At 40.4% G+C, this 15,582-nt stretch overlaps 1 protein-coding gene and 1 long non-coding RNA gene across 5 annotated transcripts in view; one reads left to right on the top strand and one right to left on the bottom strand.

The window, feature by feature from the left end:
• LOC112412822 (uncharacterized) overlaps positions 1-9,810 on the top strand; it is a 27,468-nt gene extending 17,658 nt beyond the window's left edge. For 2 of the 3 annotated variants that reach the window (XR_003005863.1, XR_003005864.1), the window contains 5 exons: positions 835-1,032; positions 1,947-2,089; positions 2,475-2,569; positions 3,749-3,824; positions 9,621-9,810. This is a non-coding gene — a long non-coding RNA (uncharacterized LOC112412822). Of the gene's footprint in view, positions 1-834; positions 1,033-1,946; positions 2,090-2,474; positions 2,570-3,691; positions 3,825-9,620 lie in introns of all 3 variants that reach the window. The other variant, XR_003005865.1, reaches the window with a different exon arrangement.
• The window catches only part of RBKS (ribokinase), a 75,139-nt gene that overhangs the window by 51,629 nt on the left and 7,928 nt on the right, over positions 1-15,582 (bottom strand). For both annotated transcript variants that reach the window (XM_024764556.1, XM_024764555.1), the window contains exons 2-3: positions 6,660-6,792; positions 497-560 (exon numbers count right to left, since the gene is read on the bottom strand). In XM_024764556.1, the coding sequence (XP_024620324.1) occupies positions 497-560; positions 6,660-6,792 (197 nt within the window). The remainder of the gene's footprint in view (positions 1-496; positions 561-6,659; positions 6,793-15,582) is intronic.

Below are 15,582 nucleotides of genomic sequence, written 5' to 3'. Positions count from 1 at the left end.
TAAGATATGTTTTGTGAAAACAGCTCCTTTTTTCTCTTTTCCCCTTCTTTTTTTTTTTTTTTTTTTGCGGTACGCGGGCCTTTCACTGTTGTGGCCTCTCCCATTGTGGAGCACAGGCTCCGGATGTGCAGGCTCAGCGGCCATAGCTCACGGGCCCAGCCGCTCCGCGGCATGTGGGATCTTCCCGGACCGGGGCACGAACCCATGTCCCCTGCATCGGCAGGCAGACTCTCAACCACTGTGCCACCAGGGAAGCCCAACTTTTGAAACATTTCTATGAGATGAATGCTTGTAACCTCCTATCATTTTATTCCTGTCTGGAGAAACGTACATGAAAGAATTAACCAAAGGATATTTAAGCAAGACTAGACAAAGCTGTGCATAAAAATTCTCTGGCCACCAGGGAAGGATCTAATAATTCTATTGTAATTTCAACTTGTAACCAGATTCCAGAAGAAAGTTATAAAAACTAACTTTAAGAAAGATTAAATTTTACCTGTAGAAATATCATTCTGTTTCAAGTTTTCTATATAATCATTGCCAAAGGAATCTTTGCCAACCTGTACCAAAGAAATGATGAACATTAGATTTTTTACATTTAGTAAAATGCTACAATGTAGTTTTTAGAATACTTAGCATTTTAAAAGGGCATATCTGCATGGTACATTGTAAACATTAACTAATTAATCCTCTTAATGTAAGATGCTATACTTGATTTCAGCCCAAATAATTGTTATATATTAATGTTCCATTTGTATCCTGCCTAAAACGTGAAACATTTAATGACTGTCACAAGTTCTGTAGCTTCACTCTCATTTTGATCTTTTCATACAGAAATTGCCATTGAGACAGAGCTGTCCACCATCAACAATCCTCAATATTTATGAAGAATGTCAGCTGTTCATACTTCAGTATAAATGAAGGCATCTTTGTAATGACCTGCCTGGTGTTTTAGAATCTTCTTATCTTCTCCACTGACCCTGACATGGGGCAAAGAGGAGGGAATTTAATTTAAAGTCCTTGCCAACTTGGGTAAGTTGGTGTAGTGGAATTCTGTTGTTTTGCATCCTAGCATCCATTCTGGTAATGACACTTCGATTTTTCCTTTGGACTCTTCCATTCACAGACAACATGATTAGGGTTTCACATTTTTTACAATCAATGAATCTATATTGACACATCATTATCACACAAACTCCATACTTACATCTGGGTCCATTCTGGGACTGTACATTCTTTGGGCTTTGGCAAACGTATAGACATGTATCCACCATTATAGGCTCATACAGAGTAGCTTCACTGCCCTAAAAATCCTCCGTGCTCTGCCTATTCATCCCTCCCTCCTGTTAGCCCCTAGAAACTTCTGATCTTTTCACTGTCTCCATAGTTTTGTCTTTTCCAGAATGCCATATAATTGGAATCATACACCGTGTAGCCTTTTCAGAATGGCTTCCTTCACTTAGTAATATGCATCTGAGGTTCCTCCATGTCTTTTTGTGGCCTGATCACTCATTTCTTTTGAGTGCTGAATGATATTCCATGGCATGGATGTACCGTTTATTTCCCCATTCACCCACTGAAGGACACCTTGGTTGCTTCCAAGTTTTGGCAATTGTGAATTAAGCTGCTATAAACATCCATGTGCAGGTTTTTGTGTGGATCTCCTCCTATTTTTACTTTTAACCAGCTTGTCACCATTTAAATATCAGGAGACTCCACAAAAACAAACACGTTTCTGGGAAGTCCTGAAAATTTAGAGGTCCTGGTAAACACCAGGCCTACATTCTTGCAAGACAACAGAGCTGAACCTATCTCATTAGTGAGCACATGCTCTCTAGTTCACCATAGCCCCCACCTGGCCTACTGCAATGTATGTTACCTGTTTGGCCCCATAGGCTTTTAGGCTTGCCACACCTGAACTATACTTCTATTTTTCTGTCCTGCAGATGAGTGCTTGGTCAGTGGATAACGTCTCTATCTAGGTGTCAGCACTCCTGGTATATTCTGCTCCTCTTTGGACATATCAACAGAAAGAAACCTAGAGGTTAACTTGATCAAGAACCTCAATGAGTGACGATAACATTTCCTGGTAAGCTTTTAGACTGTCTAGGTTAAGGGTCAGAAAATTTTTTCTGTCAAGGGCCAGATAGGTAGTAATGATTTAGACATTGCAGGCCAGATGGTCTCTCCTGCACCTATTCAGCTCTGCTATCGTAGTGTGAAAACAGCCAAAGACAATCTGTAAACAAATGGGTATGGCTGTGTTCCAATAAAACTTTACTTGCAAAAGTACATGGTGACCAAGATTTGCCCCATGGGACACAGTTTGCTGACCTCTGACTTAAATGCCACCTCTGACGCCTTCTTCCTCAAGGAACACTTTTCCCGGTGCTCCTTTTCTGGTGGAAATGCTGATTAGGCAATAATCTCAAATAATATATAAGTTGTTATTAGCAGAATTTCTGTCTCTACAGTGAAGTACAGAAGGTTGCTGTGGGGAGAGTCCCCTGGTAGAAGGAGGTCATCGACTAAAGGTTTCCTTTATGGAAGGCTGGCCATTTTCTACCAGGTAAGAGCCAAGGCATCCTGTTTCTTAGGTCAAAGACTCACACAAGAAAACAAAATCTTTGTTATCTCATCTTTAAAAAAAAAAAAAATTTATTTACATTATTTAACTCTCTCCCATGGGTAATCAAAAGTGTTGTATAGTTGGGAAAGTATCATTATAAGAATGCTGTAGGAATTAAGAAAGGCCATCCCTAGGCATGTGGAGCCTGATACAAATTAGAGCAAAGGAACTTCTCTACCCTTCCGTATCAGTTTTATACAGGCAAAATCTGTTTAAGGTGAATACCAAGGGCAGGCTTGATAAATGGTGCTGATATTACAAATATTAGGAAGTGCCAGGGTTCGGAAGAATTGTTGGAGGGGAGGAAGAAACCAAAACATGGAGTTTTGCCCTCAAGAAATGGATATTGGAGGGAAAATAAGACATGGAGACACAGCTATAACACCGGGTGGAATATCGTGTGCATCGGAGGCCTAATTAGGAAGGGATTTCATGCTCAGGCTGTGGAAGCTTTTGCAGGCTTGCTGCAGCTGTATTTTAGAGGCTGCAGTAGCTGCCTGTCTTCTTCCTGCCCAGAGAATTACCTGATTGGCTACATCCCTCAGTGATTGTGATGGTTCCAGATTTATTCTAATAGTGATTTCCTGGCAAATCTGTTGGCTGGCCTTCTAAGTTCTACATGAGAAGTGGAAATAAAATGCTTTGTTTTTGCCTTCTTTGGTATTCTCCTGTCAAAAATAAATGGAAAAATAGCAACACTGTTGAGGATTAGAAGAAGTTGACTCTAGCTCCGTTAACTTCGCATGGAGGTTGTAGTGACACATTACAAAGTACAAGTAGTGAAAAAAGCCTAAGAATAGGAAGACAATATTTTCATTTGTGTCATGGAAGTCAGAAGTCCCTTCACATTAGCTGTGTGATCTGGGGCAAGCCACTTTAACCGTCTACAGGCTTCAGTTTCCTTATCTGGAAAGACCCAGCCAGGTTGCTGCGAGGGTAAAATAAAATAATATGCATGAAAGGACATTTAAAACTTTAAAGGATTAAGTAATATGACTTGGTGTTATCATCATCATCATCATGGCTCTACTGCTGCTACTATGGCTGCTTCTCTTGGGGTAGGGGCAGGGCTGCTGCTGCTTGGAGTCAATCTTATCAACTACTTTCCTGCCCATCTAGTTCTCCCAGACACTTCTAATTCTTCCTGTTGCTGCCTATCTTCAACAGAAAAGCAACTGACCATGGAAGCAAGCAGGTAGGTGCATTATTTTAAAAATGAGACTGTATTACTATTATTATTTTAGTAAAAACATAACAGCTCCATTAATGGTTTGGTGTAAATAATGCTGTTTAATATAACCACGTATCTTGAGAATTCCCTGGTGGTACAGTGGTTAGGACTCCATGCTTTCACTGCCGAGGGTGTGGGTTTGATCTCTGGTTGGGGAACTAAGATCCCACAAGCTGCCTGGTGTGGCCAAAAAAAAAATATATATATATATGCATACACACATACACACATATATATGTACATATATATATAACCATGTATCTTATTCCTTTCATAAGAACAATATAGCCAACTGGGAGCATATCTGTGCCCAGGCTTACAATATTTATTGTATTGAAACGGGGACAAAAAGCAATGGAGATCTGAGTCCTATTTAAAAAGTCCTTTACGAAGTGAGAGAGTGGCATGGACATATATACACTACCAAATGTAAAACAGATAGCTAGTGGGAAGCAGCCGCATAGCACAGGGAGATGAGCTCGGTGCTTTGTGACCACCTAGAGGGGTGGGATAGGGAGGGTGGGGCTCCCTATGATCCTCAGACTGTGGCCTTGGCCCGTGACTCAGGTGAGTACTGACTACACAACTCTTAACTGCTTGAAGTGTTTCATTACACGTGTCACTGTACGCATCTCGATGGATTCCTGCTTAATAGCCTTCATCACAATGTCCTGACAAATATTTCCCCTTAGCTCAGTGTTGGATGTTGAGCCTGTGCCAGCGCTCCTCCATCAGAGCTTGAATCTGAGCTTGTTGCAGGGCAGTAGTAAGTTAAGGCTGCTAAGAAAATTTTCTACCTGTTTTTCTTTTGCTCCATCTGTTTATTTTTAGCTTGAGTAATTTCATGATTTTGGTTTTCTACTTGGAATTTGTTATCTTTAAGAAACCTGCTATAAGGCAGTTTGGCTAATTTGCTAAATAAAAATATACTTCATAATTGAATGAAATACTATGATTAATGGATAACAATAACTCTTATTATAAAAGATATTTTTTCTTTTTAAGAAGTCTAAGAATATGATGCAGTCTGTTTAAGCTTAAATAAATCCATGTCTAAAGGTCCCAGGGTATCTAAGCAAAGTAACCTTGTATAGGTTTTAGCTGAAGCCATGTTTCCATGTCCTTTCTGTACAGACACCCAGGCTAAATTCCACTGTGGGGCTAAACAACAGACAACTAAATCAGTCACAGTAGATATAAAGAACTTTCAAAATTGTACAGGTGCTCACATAACCATCATACACAGACCAGAATAAAACAAATAGCACCTCTGTTTAACCAGCCTCCTTACTCGAACATTTCCCAAAATGCAAAATAGAAATATTTGAATTGTGAAACTGAACTTGGGAAATGAATCATGAAACCATGGGAGTGGATGTGAAAGGAACAGAAGGCATACGGGCCCAGTAGTTGCAGCTCACGGGCTCTATGGTGTGTGGGCTCAGCAGTTGTGGTGCACGGGCTTTGTCGCTCCATGGCCTGTGGGATCTTCCCAGACCAGGGATGGAACCTGTGTCTCCTGCATTGGCAGGTGGATTCTTAACCACTGCACCACCAGGGAAGTCCCCCAGATTCCTTTCTGATCCAAGATACAGCATTAGAAGAAAATAGCTTAGAGATGAGTAAATCATCAGTTATTAGACCAAGTTTCCAAGAGCTGTGTTACTGGAGTGAAACCTGCTAAAAACAGGATGATTTATGCTGTTGTTTAGAAGCTGGACCACAGAAAACCACTGGAGTAGGCTAATTCCCCTCACTTCTTACACTCCAGTTATAAACTAATTAAATTCAGGGAATGCAGCATTAAGTTATTTGAGGACTGCTACTTCCCAGAGGATTCAGTGAGGTAGAAACTAATATGAAGGACAAGGAATATTACTCTCTCCTATTTAAATCTTTAAAAACAACGAACCTGGGCTTCCCTGGTAGCGCAGTGGTTAAGGATCTGCCTGCCAATGCAGGGGACACGGGTTCGATCCCTAGTCTGGGAATATCCCACATGCCGTGGAGCAACTAAGCCCGTGCACCACAACTACTGAGCCTGTGCTCTAGAGCCCGCGAGCCACAACTACTGAAGCCCGCATGCCTAGAGCCTGTGCACCGCAACAAGTGAAGCCACTGCAATGAGAAGCCTGTGCACCGCAACGAAGAGTAGCCCCCGCTCGCTGCAACTAGAGAAAGCCTGCGTGCAGCGATGAAGACCCAATACAGCCAAAAATAAATAAAAATAAATAAATTTAAAAAACCACGAACCTCTCAAAGACTCATACAGATACTGAAACATGCATGTACATGTACTTGTTTATAGCAGCACTGTTCACAACAGCCAAAAGGTGGGAACAGCCCATCAGCACATAAATGGATAAAGAAATTGTGGTATATACAATGGAATATTACTCAGCCACAAAAGGAATAAAGTACTAATACATGCTATAAGGTAGATGAACCTTGAAAACATTATGCTAAGTGAAAGAAGCCAGGCACAAAATGTCACATATCATATAATTCCATTTATAGGAAATATCCAGAATAGATAAATCCGTAGAGACAGAAGGCAGATTGGTGGTTGCCAGGGGCTGAGGGGAGGGGGGAATGGGGAGAAACTGCTTAATGGGCAAGGAGTTTTTACTTTGGAATGATGGAAATGTTCTGGAACTAGATAGAAATGGTGGTTGTACAACACTGTGAATGCACTAAATGCCACTAAATTGTTCACTTTAAAATCGTTTAAAAAAATGAGCTCATGTCTTAAAGCGGGTTCTCGCCTCTAGAACCCTCTCCACCATACTTTACGCTTACCTTGCACACCATAGATGTCTTTGCTCCAAGCCTAGCTGCTTGGACACACTGGTTGGCACCTTTCCCTCCAAAGCCAATAAAAAACTTATGACCATGGATGGTTTCACCAGTTTTTGGCAGACGAGAAGTAAGGCTATCATAATTTTAAAAGAGAAGGAGAAAAAAAAAAAGCACATTGGAAACTGCAATCAATTTAAGCTCTTCAGAAGACAGAGGGAAGTTTACTGATGGAGCTCTAGTCTTAGCAGCCAGAACTGCAAGCAGAAGCAGGAAAGATTACCTTTTCCTTGAAGATAACATTCAGTAGTTCGCATCACTGTCAAGAACGCGTCTGCTTGACAAAACTCTTCTCTCCCCCACTGCCCTACAGTCATACTGCTGTAGCTCTACTTCACATGACGGCTCTTAGAGTCTGTACTGCATCAGGGTTGTTCACGGGTGCCTCTGTTTTCCATCTTGGGGAACTCTTGGAGGGAAGTAACTTCATATTCCCCCTTCCCAATGCCCAGCACAGAACTTTATTCACGGTGGGACTTAATAAATGGGACCAAGTTATTGTGCATTTCTGTACAGGTTTATCTGGTCATTTACAAGAAGCAGGAAGTGTGCCAGGATTCTGGTAGTCCTGTTCAGGACCTAAGGAGAAGAGGGAAGTTGCAATGCCGGGCACTAAAGAATCTTATTTGTTTCCTTGGGGGTGGGGTGGGGGTGGGGTATTTAGATGGCAGGATTAGGTTTTGGTCCTAGTCCATCCTGTATACCACCCAATTCATGCACTGACTCAAAAAGAACATATATATATATATATATATAATATATAAAAGCATTCTAAAGATCTAAGTTTAGTTTAAAATTTTTACTATGGAAAATTCCAAACATATAAAACTAGAGGAAATGTTATATTGACTTACCCTATCCCCATGTACCCATCACCCAGATTCAATTATTGTCAACTCATAGCCAATCCTGTTTCAGTCTGTACCTTCACTGACTTCTCCAAGTGCTAAGGATTTTTACTGACGTTACTCTCTAATGATAATATTAAACGAGGCAAAAAGCGTAAAAGACTTGCTCCAGGATATGATTTTCATAACACTGAAGGTGGAAGATGTGAGGAAACAAAATCTTTGAAGAACAGATGACTTTAAATGGAAAAGGAGCTCTGGGTATAGGGGCAAGTGGAGAAGATCGGCTCAAGTGGCATGAGGACTGGTTGACTGGCCACAAAGAGGGCCAAGGGCCAGACGGAGCCAATGGAGAGATGGCAGGTGTGCCCCAAAGGTTAATTAGCTTTAGACAGGAAAGAAAGACCAAGAGAGAAGTTCACAATAACTCAACTGAGAACCTACTCTGTTTTAGCAGATTAGAAATTTACATTCACTTCCCACCTAGGCTGTGATCTAACTGAAAACAGCCTGTCTGCAATGGAATGACATATGACTGATGCCAAGAACACATGATCGTGTCAATAAAAACGAAGTTTGACCTATGAACCTCCTTTATGTATTTCTAAAAGTCTCAATAAATTGGGCCAAAACTACTCCATTCCCTAGCAGTGCCCTGTCAAATATGGTTATTTGAGATTCAAAAGAGACTTATCAATAATTTGAAAACATCCCACTCTACTCCTCCCCTTTTCAATTCTATTTTTATCTTGGATTCTAAATGCATTTATAGTACTGATGAAAAAAATATACATCTACAAGGTTCACTTCTGAAAAAGGTACTCAATCAAGAGAAAAATGGTTTTAATGTAATGTTATTATCCTGTCATTTAATTTAGCAATGACAAGTGATGATGAGATTTTGATTTGCATCAGAAATCTTAAACATTTTAGGATTCTGTTATGAACAGGCAATGATGAGTAATCTGTGTGATTGAGTAACTATATGAATTCTTGGCTTATTGATGCTGCTGCAAACAACATTCATAGCAACCTTAAAAAGAAAAAATATCCAATGTGGCTAAAAACAGGCCAAAATAATTAGTAAGACTGTCACTAAAGAAACTTATGACTTCCACTATATTTATACTTAGATCTGGGTCATAACTCACTGGTTTGAATTAAGTGTATTTTTTATTATCAACTGTGGCATGAAAAATATATCACCAGATTATTACTGGGATGTACGTGTATGTGGGGGAGGAGTGAAATCGGGGTACTGCGTGTATGTGTTTGATGTGGGAGCAGATGGCTGGGATTTAAACTCATTTCTAAACAACTTATATTAACACAAGCGCTGTACTAATTTAGCCATCACTGAAATTCCTCACTCCTTTGGAACACTACTATTTTCTTTCCCTTCTACATCTTCGTCCTATTCTTACTTCCTTCCTCCCTCAGTTGTCGCCTTGCCCTGCATGAGGATAGGGACCAATGTCTGCACCATCTTATCCCCATTTGCTGACTGAATGAACCTTTGTAAGAGTCTCCTGTTATCTCTGAGGTAGCAGAATATGCTACTCCAAAATATGACTGGAGAAGGACGTGCTACTGCAAAATATGCTGCTTTGGTATATTGATTATCTTGACTGTAGGCACGTGAAAAACGGCAAATGCAGGGAGAGGCTTTCTCTGAACTCCCCTTATCTGCCTACGGACAGATCCTCCCAAAGGAACTCAACTGCCATAAATCCCCTTCCTGGGAGTTGCATCAACCAGAGAGGATGGACTCTTGTCACAGGAGAGACTAGAAGTCAATACCACGCCTAGACAGACACTGTCACAGACTGTCACAACTCCCATCTATTCTTCTAAGGGGCCATTCATCTGACCTAAAAATCATTCACTCTCCCCTAAGAGACCTACACTCCCCTCCCCCTTCCCTATTGAGATGTTATTTAATCACGAATTCTAAGTCACCTTGGGGATTCATTTTTTCCCTGGGTATCTCCCGTGTATACCTGAGGGATACATTAATAAATTTGTTTGTTTTTCTCTTATTTGTTTTTCATTACAGGGGTCTCAGCCAAGAACTTAGAAAGGTAGAGGGAAGATTATTTTTCTACCCCTACATCTCCTTTCCATGTCTCCCCTGTATGGCATCCGTTCTTTCCTCTGAATTGAAGATGTGGAGGTGTTGACGAATGAGGAAGAGGCTGGGATGACTGTTCAATTGTCTGGCAATAAAAATTCCATGTTTTACAAGACCTTGCCCACTGCATTCCCAATACTGGCAGCATTCCTTTCTATAAGCAAGAACTATAACTAGAACTCATACTATCATTCCTTCATTCACACATTAATTCAACAAATGTTAAATCAGTGTTTTCCAATGAACCTCCTAAGGGCAAAATAAGCTTGCTGACAATGAGATAAAACCTAACCGTGATGCTAATAACACATGAGTGAAAAAAATATGTCACAGAATAAGATTAGTATGACCTGATTCATGTTTCTCTTTTTTTTTCTGCGGTACGCGGGCCTCTCACTATTGTGGCCTCTCCTGTTGTGGGGCATAGGCGCTGGACACGCAGGCCCAGCGGCCATGGCTCACGGGCCCAGCTGCTCCACGGCATGTGGGATCTTCCCGGACCGGGGCACGAACCCGTGTCCCCTGCATCGGCAGGCGGACTCTCAACCACTGCGCCACCAGGGAAGCCCTGATTCATGTTTCTTAAAAGGAAAAAGATACATGTTCTCATATGATCTATAAATGCATAGGAAATGAAATGTTAATGACAGATACCCATGAGAAGGATGGGAGTGGGGGGCAAAAGTGCACGGAAGTACAGTAAGTCCCCTACTTACGAACGAGTTCCATTCCGAGAACGCATTCGTAAGTCCAATTTGTTCGTTAAGTCCAACAAAGTTAGCTTAGGTACCCAACTAACACAATCGGCTATATAGTACTGTACTGTAATAATAGGTTTACAATACTTTTCATACAAATAATACATAAAAAACAAGCAAACACAAAAAATAAAACATTTTAATCTCACGGTCCAGTACCTTGAAAAGTATGGTAGTACAGTACAACAGCTGGCATACAGGGGCTGGAACTGAGTGAACAGGCAAGAAGAGTTACTGACTGGAGGAGGGAGAGGAGGTGGGAGATGGTAGGATCATCAGCAATAGGAGACGGAGGGTAAGCTGCAATTTAACTCATGCCTGACGTTGATGGAACGCACGTTCGCATCTCGGCAAGTTCACAACTTGAAGTTTCGTATGTAGGGGACCTACTATATTCAACAAGAATATCTTTGTGTTTCATGGGAAGCCACTTGTTACTACTTCAGATTCATCTGGCCTCGCCGCATCTTTTTCTAGCCGCCAGTTGCCTCCGGCTGGCTTCTTGCAGGTGCAGCCTAATAGAGCCTTGCCCAGGGCCATCCTCTCCCCACTCCAAGATTTCTGTTTCTGTTTCTGGCTGTTCTGAAGGACAGAGCAACCTGTTCAACACATCAAGTATCTTGGTATAAGCTCTTCTGCTTCCTGGCTTCACTTTCCCTGGCCCTCACTCTCGCTCCCTGGATTACAGTCCAGCACAGAGGATGTGCACTCAAGCCTTTGTCTTATTGCCCTGCTTTCTGTTGAAAGACAGTTTATTGCTGATTTATTATTTTTTAAAAGTGAATGAACTAAAGAGTGGAAAGTGAAGTGGAGAGCAACTGGAACATTAGTTACAAATGGGCAGAAGCATTTCTGAATTATAGATCCTAATTTACTTTGAATTAGGTTTTTCTATCTTTTTTTCTTTATTAAAATCATGAAGTTAAGGTCAGGTTGAGGAAAGGACCTGCACAAAGCACCATCCGCTGTATGAAAGCATCATCATAATTCTTCCCAATTCAAACATGAGCTCTTAGTAGGGTGGCAAAGACAGACCAATTAAGTGCTCAAAGGAAAAAAAATAAAAGGGGTAGCAGTACTGGTAGAAATATACTGTTGCTACCATTTAAAATTTTTAAATAGTGTAAATTTCTGAATGAAGGAGAAAACCAGTCATAAGAAATATATTTGAATTTAAAACAAATTCGTAACTTTAAAATGTCATGATATTTTAAAGTTGGACAGAAGGAAGCACTGATAAATGTTCAGGTGGCCTCCCAGTCTTCTGGGCCATGAGAGGTCATGCAGTTAGAGTTTGGTTGTATAAGGAAGGAGGCCTGAGCCACTTACAGACTGCATTACCTTTGACAGCTTTTCCCTCTTTGAACCAGCTTCTTCTCTTGCAAAACAGGTTTAATAATACTTGTCAACTCCTTAAATGCCTGGGTTTTGTACTCTGAGTTATTTCACTGACAGGTGTTACCAGAACAACTTATCAATTGCTTTTAACTTCTTGACAATGATGTGCCTGTTACAGATTCTCAGAGATGATTCATATCAAAGGAAGGAATGACCTGGTGAAACAGGGATAAGAAGCGTTTTGACCAAAGAGGTTACACTGATACTGGCTCCAGCCAAAAGTCAAGGAATATGCTGCTTTTTGGCTTTTGAATTCCATCCTTTCCTCTTCTGGCTGTAAGCTTCTGACACTGTACACCCCTGTTAACAGGGGATTGTACCATTAGTGATCACCCAGTTAACATTCATTATGCTCATTTATTACTCCTACTGCCTGTATTTTTCAACCATATCTATTCTTCCCAGCATTTGTGTATGTCACATTTACAAGCATGGGGTAATTCCCAAACCAAGCTAGTGATACCTATTTCTACCTCTGTAAAAAGAACTTAGCCTTGCAGCTAAAACTTCATTTTGCGGTGCCTAACCCTAAATTTGCATATATACACGTATGATTTATTTAAGGAAATGAAACATGAATTATGCTTTAGCTGGTTCTTAACTGATTTTGATTTCTAACTCATATCTTTGTCTAGCTAACAAGCCTGTGGCTAAAACGTCATTTTGTCTGAAGATGCAGCTACTCTTGAATTTATAGAATAGATAAACAATACTCTAGTCAGAAGTGGCCAGCCTTTCAGAGTGTCATATACTTGACCCTTATTTATTTAAATTTTGCTTATGTGTGAGAAAGTGTGCTAGGCATTGGGAGAGCCAGTAAAGCCAAGCATGTTATGCTTTTCTCCCACGTTGTGGTCTTACATGGCTTTTCATTCACATCTCTGTTCAAATGTTACCTCCTTGGAGAGGCCTTCCCAGACCACCTTACAGGTGAGATACCCCCTTCCTAATTGAATTTTTGTAAAGTATTCATTCATTCATTCTGACAAATAACACTAGGATTTTGGATCAGATCCAGCCTTCTGATTACTCTTAATTGTGTTAGTTCTCCATGTCCCAATCCCCTGTGGGGTGACATGATGAGAGAAATCTTTAAATCATGAATTTTGGGAGTTGAGGTAGGACATCTGACACAGCTGCTGCTCTTCCTCCCCTCTCGGGCGGGGTGGGGCAGAGAGAGGGAGGGAGGGAGGGGAGAAGAATATGACCTACTGACTTTTGCTCTGTAATGTAAACAAATCCGCTTAGGGGAAAGGAGGGGGAGGTCTTTAGGTTTACAGTCCCTAGAATGTAAATAAATGTATCCAAAGAAAAAGTCTCTAAATCTCTCCAGAGATCTCTGATTTGTACAGTTTGTTTGCTGTTCAAACATTCTTTAATCCAAGTGCCAACCTTCTTTCTCAGGAAGTCATGATCATGCACAAATGTGAAAACATTCATGGAGCATCGCACCCCAACAATCTTCTTCATAGCAATATCATTGCCCAACGTTACAACACTCACTTATTTCTTTCCTCTTGCCCTAGCTTCTTTTGGATTAATTGTATTCCATTTCTTCTTCACTACTGATGTGTTATTAACTCCACCTCTTTTTTTCTATTTTTTATAAGTGACTGATCTAGGGTTTATTTATTGTAGTGCAAGTTTCTAGTAATAAATTCTCTTGGCTATTGTTTTCCTGTCTTTATTTCCCCAACATATTTGAAGGATATAGAATTTTATGTTGACAATTTATTTTTCCAGTACTTTAAAGATTTCATTTTTTTCTGGATTGCATTGTTTCTAATAATAAGTCTGCAGTCAATCTTTTCTCCCCTTATGTAATATGTATTTTTCCCTCGGGTTGCTTTTAAGAGTTTCTAATTGGTTTGCAGGAATTTGATTACAGTGTGCTTTGCTATGGTTTACATTATGTTTATCCTACTTGGGGTTCATTGAAATTCTTAGATCTATGTGTTTATATTTTTCATAACATTTGAAAAAAATTCAGCCATTGTTTCTTCAAATAGTTTTTGTGCCTCTCCCACTCTTTTTTTCTTCTTAGATTCCATTTACACATGATAGACTGCTTGTCTCATATCACAGAGGCTCTGTGCATTTTGCTCAGTCAATTTTTTCCTCTACGCTTCAATTTAGATAATCTCTATTCACTGTCTTCAAGTACAGTGATCCTTTCTTCTCTAATGTCTACTCTGCTGATAAGCCCATCAAATGAATTTTTCATTTCAAATACTGCACCTTTCATTTCTTAAATCTCTATTTGGTTCTTTTATACGTCTTCCACTTTTCTCCTCGTTATGTTCAAGTTCTTCTTTAAATCACTGAGCATATTTACAAGGGCTCTTCTAAAATTCCTTTCTGTGAATTCCATCATCCCTGTCATTTCTGTGTTGGTTTTGACTTTTTTTTCCCTCAGTTAGGGATAACATTTTCTTGATTCTTTGCATGTCTAATGACTTTTGATTTAATGCGAAACATTGCAAATGTTACATCGGGTGTCTTAATTCTATTGTATTTTTCCAAAGGGTTGAACTTCTTCAGGCAGTTAATTTGTGGATCTGTTTGATCCTTTGAGGAATGTTTTTGAGAGTTGTTACAGTGAGTTTAGAGTACCTTTACTTTAGGGCAAGTTTACCCCTTCTAACTAAATTGTGATCCTTCTTGGATCTCCACTGAATGCTCCAGGGGTTCAACAATGTCTCTGGCTGGACAGAACTCAACACCTCCCATTCCTGTACAATTTCTGGGACATGCTCAGCTCAGAGCTCTCCAGTAGTTGCCCAGCTTTGTGGAGTTTCTATGTATGTCCATTTAGCATTTAGCAACAGACTCAAGGGGACTCCTTTACAGATTTCTGGACCTTCCCCTGATTAGCTCCTTCTCTTCCAGTATATGTTCCCATAAATCCTAGCCACCGCAGTCTTCCTAAGTTACGAACTCAGTTTTCTCAACTCACTGATGCTGCCATGCTTCCCTTGAGTTCCTCCTCTCTGTGCGATGGTCAGTAACGTGCCTCCAGGACTTACCTTGTTTGTTTCCTTTCTCTTCTGGATAACACTACTGTTGTCCAATATCAGAAACAGTTGCTTCATATGTTTTGTCCCATTTTCTTGTTGTTTATGGTGGGAAGGTAAGTCTTACACTAGTTATTCTAATATGGTCAGAAGTAAATATTTTTGAATGAATGTTCTACACCTTAAAAGACACTTAGTTGGGATGACAGAATCCCACATACATAATAAATCATACAGGGACTTCCTTGGTGGCACAGTGGTTAAGACTCCGTGCTCCCAATGTACGGGGCCCAGGTTCTATCCCTGGTCAGGGAACTAGATCCCACATGCATGCCGTAACTAAGGGTTCACATGCCACAACTAAAGAGCTGGTGAGCTGCAACTAAGGTGCCCACCTGCCACAACTAAGGAGCCTACCTGCTGCGACTAAGACCCAGCACAACCAAAAAAAAAAAAAAAAAAGCAAATAAGCATACGGCTCCACATTAAAAAAAAAATCATACAATGAGGTGAGAGCAGGGCAAAAGTGCTATGTATGACTGTAGCCCAAATAGAATGGTTATTAAACAAATGTGGTCAGAATAACAGGGACAAAACAGGCTCACATCTCTCTTCAGTCTTCCAATGTGGGATAGAGGACTGAGTACAGAAGGTACCAGAGGCATACAGGTCAAAGTATTAAAAATATAAAAACTAAAACACCATCTAATGTCAACT

This window comes from Neophocaena asiaeorientalis, unplaced genomic scaffold, assembly GCF_003031525.2.
Source record: "Neophocaena asiaeorientalis asiaeorientalis breed wild unplaced genomic scaffold, Neophocaena_asiaeorientalis_V1.1 scaffold345, whole genome shotgun sequence".
Lineage (NCBI taxonomy): Eukaryota > Metazoa > Chordata > Mammalia > Artiodactyla > Phocoenidae > Neophocaena > Neophocaena asiaeorientalis.
The sequence above is the reverse complement of the archived record's forward strand: the minus strand, read 5'-3'. Positions and strand labels throughout refer to the sequence as shown.